Source organism: Pectinophora gossypiella, chromosome 6 (assembly GCF_024362695.1).
Source record: "Pectinophora gossypiella chromosome 6, ilPecGoss1.1, whole genome shotgun sequence".
Taxonomy (NCBI): domain Eukaryota; kingdom Metazoa; phylum Arthropoda; class Insecta; order Lepidoptera; family Gelechiidae; genus Pectinophora; species Pectinophora gossypiella.
Window position 1 is genome coordinate 7,544,095 of NC_065409.1, and position 17,626 is coordinate 7,561,720.

At 38.4% G+C, this 17,626-nt stretch overlaps 1 protein-coding gene across 1 annotated transcript in view; it reads left to right on the top strand.

Moving 5' to 3' along the window:
* Positions 1–17,626, top strand: part of LOC126367642 (partitioning defective 3 homolog B-like) — an 18,233-nt gene extending 607 nt beyond the window's left edge. Inside the window, exons 2-11 of the mRNA XM_050011266.1 lie at positions 151–302; positions 570–1,092; positions 3,510–3,679; positions 4,129–4,251; positions 4,571–4,691; positions 5,043–5,198; positions 5,744–5,867; positions 10,823–10,890; positions 13,275–13,361; positions 16,931–17,626. Coding sequence (XP_049867223.1) covers positions 151–302; positions 570–1,092; positions 3,510–3,679; positions 4,129–4,251; positions 4,571–4,691; positions 5,043–5,198; positions 5,744–5,867; positions 10,823–10,890; positions 13,275–13,361; positions 16,931–17,063 — 1,657 coding nt within the window. The 3' untranslated portion in view covers positions 17,064–17,626. The remainder of the gene's footprint in view (positions 1–150; positions 303–569; positions 1,093–3,509; positions 3,680–4,128; positions 4,252–4,570; positions 4,692–5,042; positions 5,199–5,743; positions 5,868–10,822; positions 10,891–13,274; positions 13,362–16,930) is intronic.

The following is a 17,626-nucleotide window of genomic DNA, read 5'->3' on the forward strand; positions in this document are numbered from 1 at the left end:
CGAAGAGATTTTGCTTAGGAGTTAATGAACACATAACACATTGATTGAGGGCCCAACAATACAGTCCATAACTCGCCTATTTGACCTGCACAAACTCTGATTTCAACTTTCACAAATTTTTGGAAACTAAAATATATAAATTTGTTATAGATTACACACAAACGACCAGCTCCTGAGTGTGAACGGCGTGTCTCTAGTAGGGCAGTCCAACGCTGAGGCTATGGAGACATTACGGCGAGCGCTGCTGCATTCCCGGCCGCATGTACACGGGAGCATATCGCTTACCATCGCTAGGAGAACTGGTAAGAACATCACTATGAGATCATTATTACAGGTTTTCAAATCCAAAGTTTATTACAATAAGTTTGATCTGTGTTTTTTATGTTAGGCACTTGATTGGCTGACCCTCGATCATTTAATGATTGACTGACTTAGTTTTCATGACAAGTAGAGAACTTTCCTCTTGGTTTTTAGAATTTGAAATAAGACATATAATTAAACATCCCAACTGTAACAACAGATTTACTATATGTGTCGAATCTACTCCAACATTTCATCTTGATTCACAGACAGTCTCGACAGCCTGGCGCGGTGGAAAGACGACACGCCACCAAACGGCAACGACACAACCAACTCCAACGAGACCCCGCAGAACTTCAACACAGTCATATACAATAGCTCCTCAGACAAAGAGAACAAACCTATTGAAAACTTCAATCAGAACAGCGAGGAACGAGGGATAGACAGCCACGACGGCAGAGGGAGTAAAAAACACGCGTCAATTATCACAATAAACAATAACACGAGTTGGGTGTCTAACCAATCGGACGATAGTAAGGGGTATTTAGAGAGGGACAAAGATACGGTACCTCATGATCCGAAGAGAGATAGCTTCGAATGGAGTAGGCTGGATGGGTGGAACCCGGTGATAGACAGGCTGACGGGGTTGCGGAATGAGAGTTACTATATGGCGACTCAGCCGGAGCCGGTGAACGGGCATCACTACCGACCCAATCACGGTCACGTGCACATGTCCCGGTCGCCGCCCGCGCACCATAATGTCATCATTGAGGAGGATTATGGAACTTCAAGGTAAGTAACTGTTTTAGTTGATAGTTTTTCAAAGCACTCTAAAAGAGAAGAGTTATCCGTTCCTTATCCTAATTTGACTTCTATAAGTAGGTACTTTGACAGGTGTAACTCGTACCACGCATTGAAGCTTTTGTAAAACTTTATCTATATTGAAATATAATCAATAATTCGGTATTTTCCTAGGTGAAAGATAAATTATGAAATTCTGATAATTAAATAAAGACAGATCTGTAGGTGTAGGTTCTTTCTTCTATTTAACTTATTTATGAATTTTATTAAAGAAAAATGTAATAATAAGTGCATAATTTAGTCATGTTTTTTCTCTGACGTCACAGCTTTTTCAAAATTCCATTGTAATTTCGTGTTTTGACGTTTAGTAAAAAGTAACTGATTTGACTAGTTGGAAATTATCCTGTTGTACTGGAGTAGACGTCCTGTTTTAATCTTATCTTATTTAGCCTATACGATCCCACTGCTGGGCAAAGGCCTCCCCTTGATTTTTCCACTCCTCTCGACTTTGCGCGGTCTCCGGCCAATCCTTGCGATAAGCATTGAGGTCGTCACACCATCTTTTACGCGGTCTGCCTCGACTTCTAAGCCCGCCCTGAGGTATCCAGTGAGTAACGACTCGTGCCCACCGCTCCGGATGCATCTGACAAACGTGTCCGGCCCAGTCCCACTTCAGTTTGGCGGACTTTTTCCCTACATCAGTGATACCCGTTTTGGTTCGCAGTGTAGTGTTTCGCACACGGTCGATTCGTTTAACGCCTAGGATACTGCGTTCCATTGCTCTTTGGCAGACCTTGAGCTTGGACTTTTGAGATGCTGTCAGTGACCATGTTTGGGCACCGTAGGTTAGGATCGGCAGGATACACATGTCGACGAGCTTACGTTTCAATGAAAGGGGGAGATCCCCCTTCATTAGATGCTTTAGTGACCAGTAGCTCTTCCAGGCGTTGTCGATACGACGGTCGATCTCTTTTGCTTGTCTATTTTGGAACGAGACTACTTGGCCCAAGTAAATGTATTCGTCGACATAATGTATTACCTGCCCATCAACCTCAATCCTACTTTTCCTGCCATTGGTCATTAATTGGGTTTTCTCCCTGTTCATCATTAGTCCAACCTCAAGGCTCGCTGTGCTTAGATCTTGGAGCATTTGTTGGAGCTCATCTGGCGTGGATGCGAAAAGTACTATGTCATCGGCGAAACGAAGATTTGTAAGTCTTTTCTCGCCGACGACAATTCCTTTTTCCGTCCATGGGACTGTTAGCCGCCTGAAAACTTCCTCCAGGGTACAAGTGAATAGTTTTGGGGAAAGGGGATCACCCTGCTTCACGCCCTTTTCTATTCGGAATGTGGGACCCTGAGATTGAAGCTTGATGGATGCTGTACTGCTACTGTAGACTGACTCCAAAAGCCTTACGTACGTGTCGTTTATCTTTTGATTACGAAGAGCTGTGAAAATCGCGGAGTGTTTCAGACTGTCGAAAGCCTTGGAGTAGTCCACAAAAGCTACATACAGTGGCTTATTAAATTCATTCACCTTCTCTATGATCTGGTTCAGTGTGTGCAGATGGTCAGTGGTGGAAAAATAAGGGCGAAATCCGGCCTGCTCTATAGGCTGTTGTAAGTCCAAAGTCCCAGCTATTCTGTTCTCTATTACTTTTATAAATGTTTTATATATATGGGAAACAAGGCTGATTGGTCGGTAATTATTGATGTCAGACTTGTCTCCTTTTTTGTGAAGAAGAATGATATTAGCATGACAAAAGTTATGTGGTAGTTTTGCTGAATATAAAATACTATTGAATAAATTAGTCAAATGTGGCAGTAATATAGACTTTCCTATCTTTAAAACTTCGGTGCTAATACAATCTTCGCCTGGGCTTCTACAGTTCTTCATATTTTTTAGGGCATATGCTACTTCTTGACCTGTTATAGGACAGATGGTATCAGTACAAGAGTATTCCGTGGATGGTGTTGGTTGCGAGCAGTCAGAGTATAGAGATTTGTAAAAATCTGTGCATATGGTAGTTATTTTGTCTCGGCTATTTTGTTTGTATCCATTTGAGTCCTGTAAATTTGTAATCCACGTTCTGCCCTGTATCGTTCCTTGCTTAGCAGTTCGTAACGATTTATTGTTTGCCAGTGCGGTTTGGAATAATTCTGTATTTACTGTTCTGATATCTTTTCTTATATTCCGTTTCACTTCCCTATCTAGATTTCTATATGTGTCTGTATTTCTTTCTGCCTGTGTTCTTCGTTCAATTAATAATAATGTGTCTCCTGATAGTCTATTATTCTTGAATCTACGTTGTTTTATTTTTCTACTAGCTGTATCGATGCCAGTTTTAATGCCTGCCTGTTTTAATACGTAGTATTATTGTTGATTGTATGATATTGGTTCCCGGCAGCGGAGCGGAGATGCCCCGCGGTAGCGCGACGGAGTCTGGCAGCGAGTCGGGCGCGGGGTTCAGTCGCGACGCGGTGGGCCGCCGCTCCATGTCCGAGAAGAGACACGCCGCGCTCGACGCCAAGCAGACCGGCACCTACCGCAAGATCAAGGAGACCAAGGCTATCAATGGTCAGTACACCTTACATAAACATAAATAGCATGCACACGTCCCACTGCTGGGCACATGCCTCGCCTCAATCAACCAGAGGGCGTATGGAGCATACTTCACCACGCTGCATCATCATGCTACATGTTGGCACTTTAAGCTAATTGAGAACCCAAGTAGAGTATCGTTCGCTTCGACCAATAGCCATCAAAATAGACGAAAAGGGGGGTTTAAAAGCAATATTGCTATTTGACATTTGTTGGCATTGCCCACTTACTTTTATATGCGTAAATGTCAAATTGCAATAATGCTTTTTATGTGAATTGCTTCAATGTGGCATTTTTAACCCCCCAGGACAGTAGGTTATAGTTTTCGCAAAACTGTAAAGACATTTTCCTACAGTTGCAGTAAACCTTTTTTGACGACAAGACAACATATTTGGGAGCATAGTTACATGGTAACTTTTTTCCAGCATTGCAAGTGGGTCCATCGCTAGGCATGCGGAAGTCATCGAGTTTAGAATCGTTACAAACAGCCATACAAGAAAACCAAAGGAATCCGCGCCATGAACCTATTTACGCAAGAGCACATCCACGTAAGTTATTTTTTTTAATGCTATATACATCCAAATTCTTTACCATCGTACGCGCTGTCTAAATTGGCATGTTTATATGGAATTATAATCACTATTGCAGAACAGATACGGCTGATTTTTGATTTGTTAATTTGAAATATATTCTAAACACACAAAATAAACATGAATTTTGCGACGTAAAATTCCACTTGATAATCATGGGCTCATGTCTTCAGAATCGTGAATTGAATTATCCCTTTCAGTATTCGTTACGATGTCACTTACACCCTGTATAGATATAAATCACAGATATTGTATGATTATTGTATTGTTTGCATAGCGTTGAAGCACTGGCTGACGGACGACAACCACGGGCCGGAGATCGTGCGCGGGTCGCCGCAGCAATCGTCGCTCTCACACAAGAAGCCTTCCTTACTCAAATCTTTATCTACTATGTTCAGGTAACTTACATAATAGAGCATCGTTTCTGTCTAGCATAGGTATAATAAAGGCAAGAACATTTTCGGACCGGAACCGGTCATTTCATTTAAAAAAAAGAACTAATAAAAGCTACAATTAAGTATATAAAAACAATAATTATTTTTTTATACGCGTTCACGCATAAATTTGAATGTTCTTGGTAACGCGTTAGTAAAGGAAAACGCGAATAAGCATTTAATCTAAATAGGCTAATAAACAACAATAAAAACAAGCTAATAATTTTGTTTACTTCGCAGTTTCATATTAATTTCCTTACACTTTTGAAACTACATTTTTAATAATACTTACTTTAATGTTATCTTTCCACACAGGATAGGCAAACCAAACAAAAAGACTGAGCCGGGAGGAGAGATATACGGCAGATGTCAGCCGGGGCGCGCCTCGGAGAAGTCACTGTCAAGAGAGGCCATCGAGAGGCACAACCGCATCGACGAGCGAGACGAACACAACCCACCCACGCAACAGAGGTACGGATTACTTTAACAATTACTTAATACATAAATACGTACGTATTTATGTCGTTGGGTACCCCTAGGCCTAGTTATATTCACATTCACAAAAATCGTATTATCTCTATTTCTCATTCTATTATATTTTTTAAGTATTTCTTTTTTTATTTTCTCTTTTGTTTTTTCCTGTTTGTGCAATAAAGTATTTGTTATGTTATGTTGTTATTATCGGATGCTTGTCCATTTCTAGTTTTGTTAACTTGTTACTCTGCCCAGCTCTATAAAGTAATAAATAAAGTTTACGGGCGCGACTAGTTTGTGTATTTGTTTTGTTAGTTACTTGAAAGTATTATAATTAAAACACATAATACCGGGTTTTTACCGTGTGAAAATCAGACACTTGAGACTCTCGATATTTCCACAATATGTCAAAGTGCCATGAGTTCCAAACTGGCAGTCTCATATCCCTGATTTTAACACAGTCAGAACCCGGTATTATGTGTTTTGATTGTGATAATAAAGGCGTAAACTTCAAGCCATGTAAAGTATGTCTGCGCCCGCAGGCTGGAGCCGGCGCCGGCCCGGGCAGGCAGCGGGCCGCGCCTGCACGCGGGGGAGCGCCGCGCGCGCGCGCCTCCCTACCGCGGGCCGCCCGCGCGCACGCAGCCTGCGCCCGCGCCGCCACAGGTAAAGCTTCCTACAAACTACCTCGTTTTACTCACACACTACACATTGACATTATCGTACACGTGCATCTGTCTTTGTGACGTCTGACGCCATACGATTCAAGTAGAAACTATGTCCGAGGGGGGTGAAGTAAACCTAGCTCAGACGCTGGTGGGGAGCGGAGAGTCACCATTCTATACGTAGTATTATTCCTTATTCTATGCCACTACACTAGTCACGGCAGATCTTGCTGTGTAGCGAACGAACTTTCTTCACCTCACGCGACCGATATTTCCAAACAATAGTTTAAACAATGGGGTTTGAATTTTAAAAGAACATTCGGTCTTACGAGTTGAAAAATGTCTCGGGCCCTGTACCGAGGTTATTCTTGCAGCTACTTTACCTTGGCCATACAGGTTGTGAGAATCTGCAGCCGTTTTAGGCGGAGAAGACGTTCGACTAAAAATATAATTATACAAGTATGTAAAATGTCACACAGTTGACTCCACCGTTATAAACGGCGATACGGCTCACCACTATTACGTTGGTCTAAGAGAAAGCTCGGTGTCGTGTGGGTACTCAGTTCATCTTGTGATGGATGTACCTCTGACTACCCCAATTGGGCTATAGTCGGGAGCGTATGTTTTGTTAACTGTGATAGTGAAAACTGCACTTAAGATAAATTAATAACTCATTGGTGCAAGTTCATAATAAATAACTAAACTATCAAGTCAAAGACTGAACCAAATGGTGAATTATAAAACTCTGATAGCTAAATATTTTGGTAAGTAACTAGTGCCATCTCATATTAGTTTTCCTGTTTTTCATAGGATCCGCTTACCTAACCTGGAGATTTGACACGTCCGGTTTTTTATAGAAAAGCGACTCCCGCAAAGGGAAAACCAGCCCAATACAGATTAGGTTACATAACTCCGAAACGCAGTTCTTGGGAATGTGGGTTTCCTCACGATATTTTCCTTCACCGCTCTGAGCACGTGATAATCAAACTAATCGTGATTTTATAAAAATAATTATTATAATTATTATAAGTTCCTGTGGTTTAGAGATCAAAGCGTTTGGCTCACGATCTTCCAGACCTGGTGACTTTGTGACCTTAGTTTGGTTAGGACATAGCAGAATGAATCACCATTTGAAATCACGTGAAATCCTGTCAAGTAACGTGCGTCCACCGTACGGTTCAAAAGCTATGTTGAAATAAACGACAGGCAACAATGCGCACGCACCGATTGCCCTCGCCTTTCACATACATCACACCACGTGACGTCACGATCACGCCATGCACTTAAATACACAGATTGCGTTTCATGTTTGTGTGTAATTGCTCAGTTATTATGTTTGACCTACAGAGCGAATTTCTAGTATGATTTTATGGTGAATTATAAAACTCTGATAGCTAAATATTTTGGTAACTAGTGCCATCTCATTAGTTTTCCTGTTTTTCATAGGGTCCGCTTACGTAACCTGGAGATTTGACAAGTCCAGTTTTTTATAAAAGCGACTCACGCAAAGGGAAATCCAGCCCAATACAGATTAGGTTATATAACTCCGAAACGCAGTTCTCGGGAATGCATTTTTATGAAGGAACTCATATGTTTAGTTTAGTATGAGAAGTGCAAGTTACTTAATAAATATTGAATCTTTTATGTAACGTACCTATGGATTTGTCAATTATTACTATAATAGTCTTATTACGTTGGTCTAACAGAAAGCTCGGTGAGGTGTGGATACTTAGTTCATCATGAAGTGGATGTACTAAAATCTCTGACTAACCCAATTGGGATAAAGTCGTGAGCTTATGTCATGTTAACCTTGATAGTGAAAACTGCACTTAATATAAATTAATAACTCATTAGTGCAAGTCCGGTACTGATGTTCGAACCAGCGCTCCCCTTGCTTCTCAAAGCAAGTCGGTTAATCACAGGACATTAGTTTGGTTAGGACATAGCAGAATGAATCACCATTTGAAATCACGTGAAATCCTAACAAGTAACGTGCATCCACCGTACGAAAATATATAGTTATCGATACAACTTAAATAACAGGACATTAATCACAGTCCCCAAAGACAGGAATCATTTTCCCCAAATTTCAATGTTATGCCCATTAACTTCACTATTAACGAAGATTTTAAAGACATACCCAAGTGCTAATTTCAAGTTATAACTTAAGCTGCAACTTTAAGTATATTATATAATGATAATGTATTGATGATTGAATTGAAATCAATCGTTATATATTATGTACATTAGGGTGTCCCAAGATATAAGGGGAAATTTTTTTTTCGCGAAATCAAATACGCATACCCTCTATTTTTTTTCGATTTGACCTCATTGACTCAAATAATAAATTTTATTGCGATTGGACAGTGATAACCCGTGCCGACTTGATGTCAAACTTTTGTCATGAAAATTTGTACTGACGTACTATAGGACGAATTAAGAACATTTTTTTTATTACTTAATTAATACTCCAATACATCAAAATAGTGTTATTATTTACTCATTTTTGTTAAAAAGTAATATTATTGTTCATTTTTTTTTTAAGTTTGTGTTTTACTATCAGGAAAGACACTTTTTTCGGTGTTCTTGTACGCAACGAAATAAAAATTGCTTTTGTTCCTCCTCAACTGTGATTAATCCATGAATCTTGCATTAACTTTATTGTTTTCTCGGTTACATCGTTTACTACCTTCAGTGCCGAAGTATTATTTGACTACAAGGTAGGACAATCGTATAGAAAACTATCTTCAATTTTAAGGCGATCAAACAAGGTCTTGCTATTTATTGAAATGAAGGCAGAAATATGTTTTTCTGAAACAAAATAAGACAAGAGTGTTAAAATAAATACTTTTACAGGAAACCATGGTAAAAACCGTTAAAACTAACTACTTAATGCCAAAATTGACAATGTTCGATAGACTTACCATACAATGAACTGCAAAGTTCTTCTTTCGTTGGGGTTTATCTTTATCCATAAGTAAGTTATTTCCTCTTTAGTTGCAGCTTCCGAATACATCTCGCTTAGGGACGGTACTGAAAAGTATCGGTGTCCGAAGGACGCAATATACGATCCCGACGACCTGATTACTCTAGCCATAGAGGCAGCCAATCAGCTCGGGACTCAAACAGTTCAGGACTCCGATACGGACCACGCCAGAGTGGTCGACGATTTCCCTCAATCAGCGCTTATTGCTATCGACCCACTAGGGTCGATTAATTCTTTCAAATATTTTTCCTCTCAGACAACGCCCTGAGCCGAGGTTCGCGTCCAACTGGGCACCCTCAGGCCTGTTGTCTTAAACGTTGTACCGGGTGAGAGCCTTCAGCGATCCCCATTTGTCCGGCCAAGTTGTTAATGCCATCTGCAGCAAATCTACAATAAGTCACGTCAAAAAAAATCTGAGTAATCATCTCTGACTATTTCTTTTGTCAGCTCAGTTCGGTAAAACTCTAGCTAATTGTTAATTTTGGAGTCAGATAGGTGCTGCTTAAGTCTTTCTCTATAAGTAATTAAGTAGTTCTGTATTTTATCAAGATTAATACTTTTCCAGTTTTCTCGGAACTTTTTAAAGAGCGGATTTGTAGTTACTTGTCTGATTTCTGTTTCAAATACTCCTTTTTTAAGACCAATTCATACGCATGATGGCGACTAGCAAAAATAAGCATTTCTTGGTTCAGTTTTTGTTCATGATTTTTTTACAAGTTTCTTCACACAATTAGGCAAGGATTTTGTAGGAATACGCGCCTTTTCCCAATAGATAATAGACTCGCCAATTGTGAGATTCGCGCTTTCATTGACAGTTAAGTTCACTTCACGAATATTGTTAAATAAAACTGCTAGAACTTGTCCATTAGACGGAAGTTTTGAACCCGGTATTTGATGTTTTACGTCACCTATGAAAAATATACGCTTTTAGCACTGCATAACTCCACTGACATGTTGACTGATTGAAAACAATGCGTATTAAACTATGTAACGAGTAATAACCAGCACATCGACAAGTTAGGTCGCGTCAGCCTTAGGGAAAAAGTACTGACATGTATCGATGTAAGTCGGCACGGGTTACCGTAGTCCTATCATCTTAATTTTTTATATATAATTGTTTTAACTTAAAAGTAAAAAAATAAGAGGGTATGCGTTAGAAAAAAATGACTTTCATTTTTTTGGGACACCCTAATGTACATCTAAAACCTTCAGTTCTAACAAATAATACTTATTATAGATACTAAAGGAAATATCTTTGGCCTTCCAAAAGACATCAAAAGGTTTACGGCTAATATCCGTAGACAGTAGTATCACGAATGAGATCTTACAGGATTAATCTAATCCTGTTACGAGGGCCCCCAAATCCCATTGAAATAACATTGGGGTCCATAACTGATCGAATCAGGAAAATATAGTTATCGATACTATTACGGAAACACACTGGAAAATGCTACCATGACGATATTTTTCCAATCGACGTTCCCCAAACACACGATAGATGGCGTTGTTCACTTTTAACGTGATAATTACCTATTTTCTCATAGCTGGGGTACATAATTATTTAAAAATGTAATTTAATGGCAGAAGCATACCTATATAAAACTAAATGTAGCTTGATATTTGGATCACATTATGTTTGGCATTATATTGCTTATCTTTATTGTGATCAGTATAATAAATGGGTGGAAGTTGTAAATGTCATAAGTGTAATAGAAACGGTCATCATTTATACCCAAAAATAAAGATAAAAGATGCATAAATTTGTATGTTATACATGAAATTAGAAGTTTAAAAGAAGAAAAAACTTAGAAACGCCATCCATCGTGCTTTTGGGGAACGCCGATTGGAAAATCCCTCATTGACTTAAACAAATTGCAGCCAGTTTTATACTTCTGGTTTATTCCGATCCACGGAGGTCCGTGTTGCTCTATGTTTATTCATATTAAGCAAGTATTTTTTTTATTGTACAGGTAATGGACAGCGCCTGGGGACCTACGGGACATTACGTCAACTACGAAGAAATACAACACAACCTCAAGTAAGCATTAATTTATAATTAGCGCCGGTCAAGAGTTACACTCATTTGTATAAAATATTCCTGTTGTTTGACTTTCATGACTTTGACATTTAAATTAAAAATATAAATAAAACATTATTCCAGTAACGTCAACGTTTGTAATTATACTAAACATAGCAGCTATTTACTTCATTATTTTGTATAATTACTTTTTCAAAATACGTATATGTAACAGAATACACGTGACGTAAATAGGTTATAAATGCGGCAAATATACACTTCTCATCAAAAAAATCGAAACACTTCCGTTTTCATTGTTTCTGTCCGAATTTAACACAAAAAAGAATTCATACGATGAAAAAAAATACATAAATGTATAGCTGGCAGTTTGGCCATTACAGTAATAAGCGAAAATTCTAAATTCAAAATAAGAATTTCATTTGTTTATCTTATAAACGAAATGAATCACTGTTTTGAGACAAATGTGTGTTTAGGGTTGGAGTACATTTAGCGTTTAAAAACTAAAAATTGGCGCCTATCCTTAAACTTTTTGTTTTTTATTTCAATACTGTGACTTTGGGACGTCTGAAAAAAGGTTTTTTTTCTAAAACGTATGGATACTTCGCCCACAGAAGCCGCCCAAGTTGTGGCATTGCTGGATTCTGGCCTTAGTCAGCGTGTTGTGGCTGCAAGACTGCATCTAAGCCTGTCATCTGTTCATAGAGTCTATAAACGTTATCGGGAGACTGGTTTGTTCACGCGCCGTTCAGGATCTGGCAGGAATCGGGTCACTTCTGAGCGAGATGATCGATTTATTGTAACAACTTCTTTAAGAAATCGACGCCTTAACGCTTTTCAACTGCAGCAGCGGCTTCGTGTTGTACGAAGGGTGGCTGTAAGTGACTCTACAATTAGAAGAAGGTTGAAGGATCGTGGACTGGTACCGCATAAGCCAGCAAATGGGCCGAAATTAACTGCAGACCATCGAAGAGCGCGCCTTAACTTTGCACGTGAGCACCTAAATTGGTCATACCTACAGTGGAGCAAAGTTCTCTTTTCTGATGAGTGTAAAATTATGCTGTATGGTAACGACGGAAGGAACAAGGTCTACAGAAGAGACGGAGAACGCTATGCACAATGCTGCATTGAAGAAAAGGTCAGCTATGGTGGCGGTTCGTGGACGGTTTGGGGAGGAATCAGCGCTGACGGTAAGACAGAGCTTGCTTTCGTGTCTGGGCCACGTCTGCCTGCACTAAACTGTCATCGGTACGTCGAAGAGTGTCTCGAGCCTCATGTGATGCCCTATGCACATTTTATTGGCTTCATATTCATGCACGACAATGCTAGGGCTCACACCGCGGGCGTCGTACGAGATTATCTTAACGGAGTCGATATCTCTATTATGGAATGGCCAGCAAGAAGCCCGGACATGAATCCCATTGAACATCTGTGGGATGAATTAAAGAGACGAATTCGAGCAAGAGATCCTGCCCCAGAAACACTTAGCCAGCTGCAAGATGCAATCCAAGAGGAATGGGACAATATACCACAGCATGTGATCGTGACTCTCATCCGATCGATGAAGAACCGTATGGAAGCAGTAATTAGAGCTCGGGGAGGGAATACAAGTTATTAAATAAACGTTTTTTAGCTTTTTTTTTCATTTACGTGTGTTGTTTTATCCATTTCCTTTATACTCCATACGGAATAAAAATGACTCATTTAACAAAATACGAAACCTATGAAAAATTCATTTAAATTTAGAACATTAACATTAAGATTTGATAAGCTCATATTACTCACTATTAAACGACATTTAACATTTATTCCTAAATGTACACATTTTTCTGATAATCCTGACAAAACGTAAACTTGCAAGGTGTTTCGATTTTTTTGATGAGAAGTGTATAATACTGAAATCAGTAAAACCGTAGTACTTTGCGTGTTAAACTAAGTGTATTATGTAAGTTATGTTATTCTCCAATTCATGTGACATGTATGTTACTAATGCGTATTTAGCAGTTTTAACGTTTGTGACGCCCTTTATTATCATTAATTATATAAAAAAAAAACAAAATCAAATCAAATATACTTTATTGCACAGAACTAAATTTCAACAATCAGACATAACACATTAATACAGTACAATTTTTATATATTTAATTTATCTTTAAATTATATACATCGTACTGAGGGTGGTTACAAACCATCTTCTGATATTTTTTGGCAATTTCCATGCTGATCAGGATTATCTACATTTAATTGGGTTTGCTACGTTTGGAACGCCCCGAATTGGAATTGCCAGCGATAGTGGAGATTAGGTGGTAGTAATATAGTCCACCTTAGAACGTGATGGTGGTGTTGGGATGCGGTTTTTAATACACATGCAGTCCTGTTGGTTGCAGCGCGCGCAGGGAGAAGTTGAGCGAGGTGCAGATAGGGCAGATGAGGAGGCAGGTGCACGCGCAGCGAGCCAAGGCGGAGGAGGAGAGGTGACTATACCACGATTTTACATTTAGAAATAGCTTTTATATATCCTCTTGCGGCTGAGCTTTCAAGATACAATAGTTTAACAATATGGTTTGGTTTTTTTTAGGGTTTTTTACAAAGACCGTGAAATCTCACCGTGAAGGAGATTTGCTTTAGATAATGATGTAAAAGAAATACAGGTATATGCAGGACCTCAGCCATATTTGTTAGATAATTGAGTCCTTATATGTTCGTTATATGTACTAGGAAATCTAAACAACTTATATTTACCAAGAATAACATACTTAATTTAGTACCAAGAACATGTCTATTAGAATTAGAATAATATTTTCTTAGAAAATCTGTTTTAAAGATTCGACTCGGCGTTTCCTAGTAGTATTTAGATAGATACATATATCCAAGTTTGTTTAAGTGAGACCTATTGAATTTTCTCCTTACACTCGAAGCTTATAAACTTTCAGAGCGCCTATAATTCTGATACTTTTACTCTCACACATCATAAAGACATCATTGACATACTAATAGCTGTAAAGTTTTATAATACGTCAAGGTGTTTTTGATCTTTTGACATAAAAACCGAAGCAGTCATTTCGCACAAGTAATTGGTTAGAGCAATTTGTGATACAAAAGCCATGTGATGAATAATTAACGAAGTGTTGTTTTTTCCTGCTTCTCCGTAACCTCTGACATCGGTAAGATGCATGTGCTTCGTAATGCTTCCTTATTGTCTACGTAGCTAATGACGCCATAGTTACACTTAGTTTTTATACCTACTCTAATTACTTATAGCTACTAGCTAGACAAAACACTTACTTACGTAATGTATCTTCATGTCATATTCATGTCAGGATAAACAGGGGATAGTGGACACTTCACAATTTCCGTCGCTTTGAGGACAAAAACATTTTGGGTGTCAGAATTCATTGCACGATTCTCCCGATATTTACTTACTCTGAAAATTTGCCGTATTTCGTATAATATATAATAATCCAAATCCAAATCCAAAACAATACTTTGCTCCATGACATAATACTCGTACTTATTTTTAATCAAAATTTATCATTGCATTTTAACATAAAATCTTCACTTTGGTTGAACATAAGATGCTCCTGCAGTTAGTTGCTTACCAACCCTAACTAATAAAAACAGTTCTTCGTACTTACTGGTTTTTTGTTGATATTACGGCATCATAATTTATTGCGCGGTTTCATTTGTCACAGATGAAAAGAAAAAATCACAAAAAACCCCCGCACATTACCTATAGAAAATACTAAAGCCCTCAGAGCCCAAAAGCACACGGAGGCGGTATCGCGGGCGTTGCTAAATATATGAAATCGCTCCGCTTAGCAGTGGATTACACTCTCGGAAACTCGAACATTACAAGAAAATCCCGACCCAGAGCTAAGGAATCTATTACTTCTGGGACGATAGATAATATACGTGACGAGCTAGTGACCTGTTGTCTTACCGTACTTCACACGGCTTTGCCTGTCCCACTAAAGAAAATAGTTACTCCATGTTAGAGAATACGGGTGATGTATAAATAAAAAAATAAAAAAAGTGTATTAATTAAAAAAAAAAGACATGAATTTTGCGACGGAAAATTCCACTTGATAATAATTCAGAATCATGGTCTAAATCATCCCGCTCAGTATTCGATACGATGTCACTAACACCCTATATAATATTTGTTTACAAACAAACACCCTATATAATATTTGTTAATTAAAAACATTTATTGTAATATATATACGGTTGGCTAATATAATAATAGTCACTCTACTCGTGGTAGATTTATTGCTTATAATACTTCAATGACTCAATTCTGTCATCTTATTGTTATATCGCGTGAAACACAGGCTACAGAGTAATAATTCAAAAGTTAAATATTACACAATGAATTCAATCTATTCAATAGTATCATTATATAGTTAGCAACGCTTCCGCGTTCCGTCTAAATACCTATTGTAGCAACAGGAATTAACACTAATAAGTTTTAAGAAAAATCGTTACGTTTTCCCCCGTAGAGTAGTTGGATCCTTTTTTATTTTAATATAAGGTAAGTATCTATCCAATATACGAACAAGAGGAGTCACGATATCGTTAACGCTATAATGATTGTCTATATTATAAAGTTATACTTTAACGGACTTAGAAGTAAGCAAAAGATTATTTTTTATATATTTATTTATTTATATATTAAAAATAAGTACAGTACTTAATACATTTTTTTACAATTGACGGTGCAACAAAAACCAACTTTGGTTTGTCCGTACACCGACATATGTTCCCGAAAAAAAAAAAAGATGGCATTGGATTATTTTGATCGGAATAAAAATGGGTGGAAAATGTTGTTGTGCCTAGGTGTAACAACATGGGTCATCATTTATACCCAAAAACAGAGATAAAAGATGTATAGGTCTATTATCCATGATATTAGGAGTTGTAATGAATGCAAGTGTGTACAGCGCCATCTATATTTGTTGGGAGAACGTAGCCTAGAAAGTCCTTCATTGCCAGTCAGTTTTACTTGGTACTCATGTTACTGACACACACGCATAGGATACGTTAGGGTGCTACCAGACCAATCGATCGATCATCGATCGACAGCATCGATCGATGGTAGAATAGAATAGTCGACGTCGATCGATAGTTTCTACCAGACCGACGGATCGATTATTGTCATCGCTCGGCAATCGATCGATTGCTTAATCGAACAGTATCTGTCGATCAATTAAAGTTACCAGACCAGTCGGTCAACTTCGATCGACGTTGATCGATGCCGTCGATCGATGATCGATCGATTGGTCTGGTAGCACCCTTAGTGACAAAATTATGAAACAGGTGATAATTTGAGCATCCTGTATTAACTATATTCTTTAATGGGCTACACCTCCGAGTATGTACTAGGGCATACATTGTTTTTCAACGATTAATAATAATGATAATGCTAGAAGGAATAATGGCTTATTTCTTACGTAAAAAGGCTCATGCCGTCAATGCGCCTTGAAAAATAACAGAGACAGTGCAATATGACGTAATACCATTTTACCGGGTCTAGTATTAAGTATAGTTATTATTTACGTAATGGGTTTCTTATGTTAATAATAACTAATAAGTGTAATGAGTGTGTGAATACTACTGAATAAAGATATTTTGAATTTGATGGTATATGGTTAACATGATCGTCTTCAGTGATGTGCCGTCCCCGGGAATGTTAATCAAATCAAATCAAATATACTTTATTGCACAGAACTAAAATTTCAACAATCAGACAAAACACATGAATACACTACAATTTGGGCGGCCTTATTGCTCTAGAGCAATTTCCAAACAAAAATGTTCCTGTTGTAAGAACTCTTTATTGGTAAGGGCTGCTTTTTTTTCAAATTGTTCTTTCTTGTACACATAGCCTATCACCTATCTGCTTAAGGTAATATAGGTCTTTTTCCTTCTGAGAACGGCGCATCACTGGTCGTCCCGCTTGTCAAGGACAGGAGCTGCGGTTCGACTCCCATCCGAGTCAGAATTTTCTATGTTTTCTCTTTGTAATCAGCGTGTTTTGTTCCAGTCGCCGGGCAGGGTCAGCTGGCTACCACTCTCAGCGTTCCTGTAGGGAGGGGGGCGCTAGACCGCAGTCCAACTACTATGAATACGAGACCGCCCCTCCCAGGAGACCTGGCAAGCTTTCACACTACCACTGACCTGTGTTACTACATTTATAAACAGCCTAAAACCGTCCCACTGCTGGACACAGGCCTCGCCTCAATCTATCAGTATCATAAGCTGCTGCACTGCCGGGTTGTTATAGCTTGGTAAAAATAGTAGAAATCGTTTTTTTTTTTTATTGACAATACATTGAAGCAATCACGTGGATTTAGAATCTCCTTGCTAACCTATGAAACTTACTTAACGTTTGCCACAGTTTCAAAAGTTCCTATCATGACCCTTTTCTACTTCTTTTACCAACCTTTACGGAAACTATTCTCAATTCATATCTGGGCAAAAAAGTTTGATTCTGTTAAATTATAAATAGCACAGCACATCTATTGAGTTGGAAAAAACAAAGTACTTAAATAAAAATTTAAAATGACAAACATTGTCATGATGGAAAATTGTTATGGGCGTTAGGCTGATCCCTTGTCATCATAAGGTTGAACACATCCATCTTAGGACTTCGTATCAAGAGTGGCTGCAAGTTGTATACTTGAGAAGTTGTTTACTTGTGGCTCTGCACACCTCATTAGAGATTACGCGAGTTTAAGTA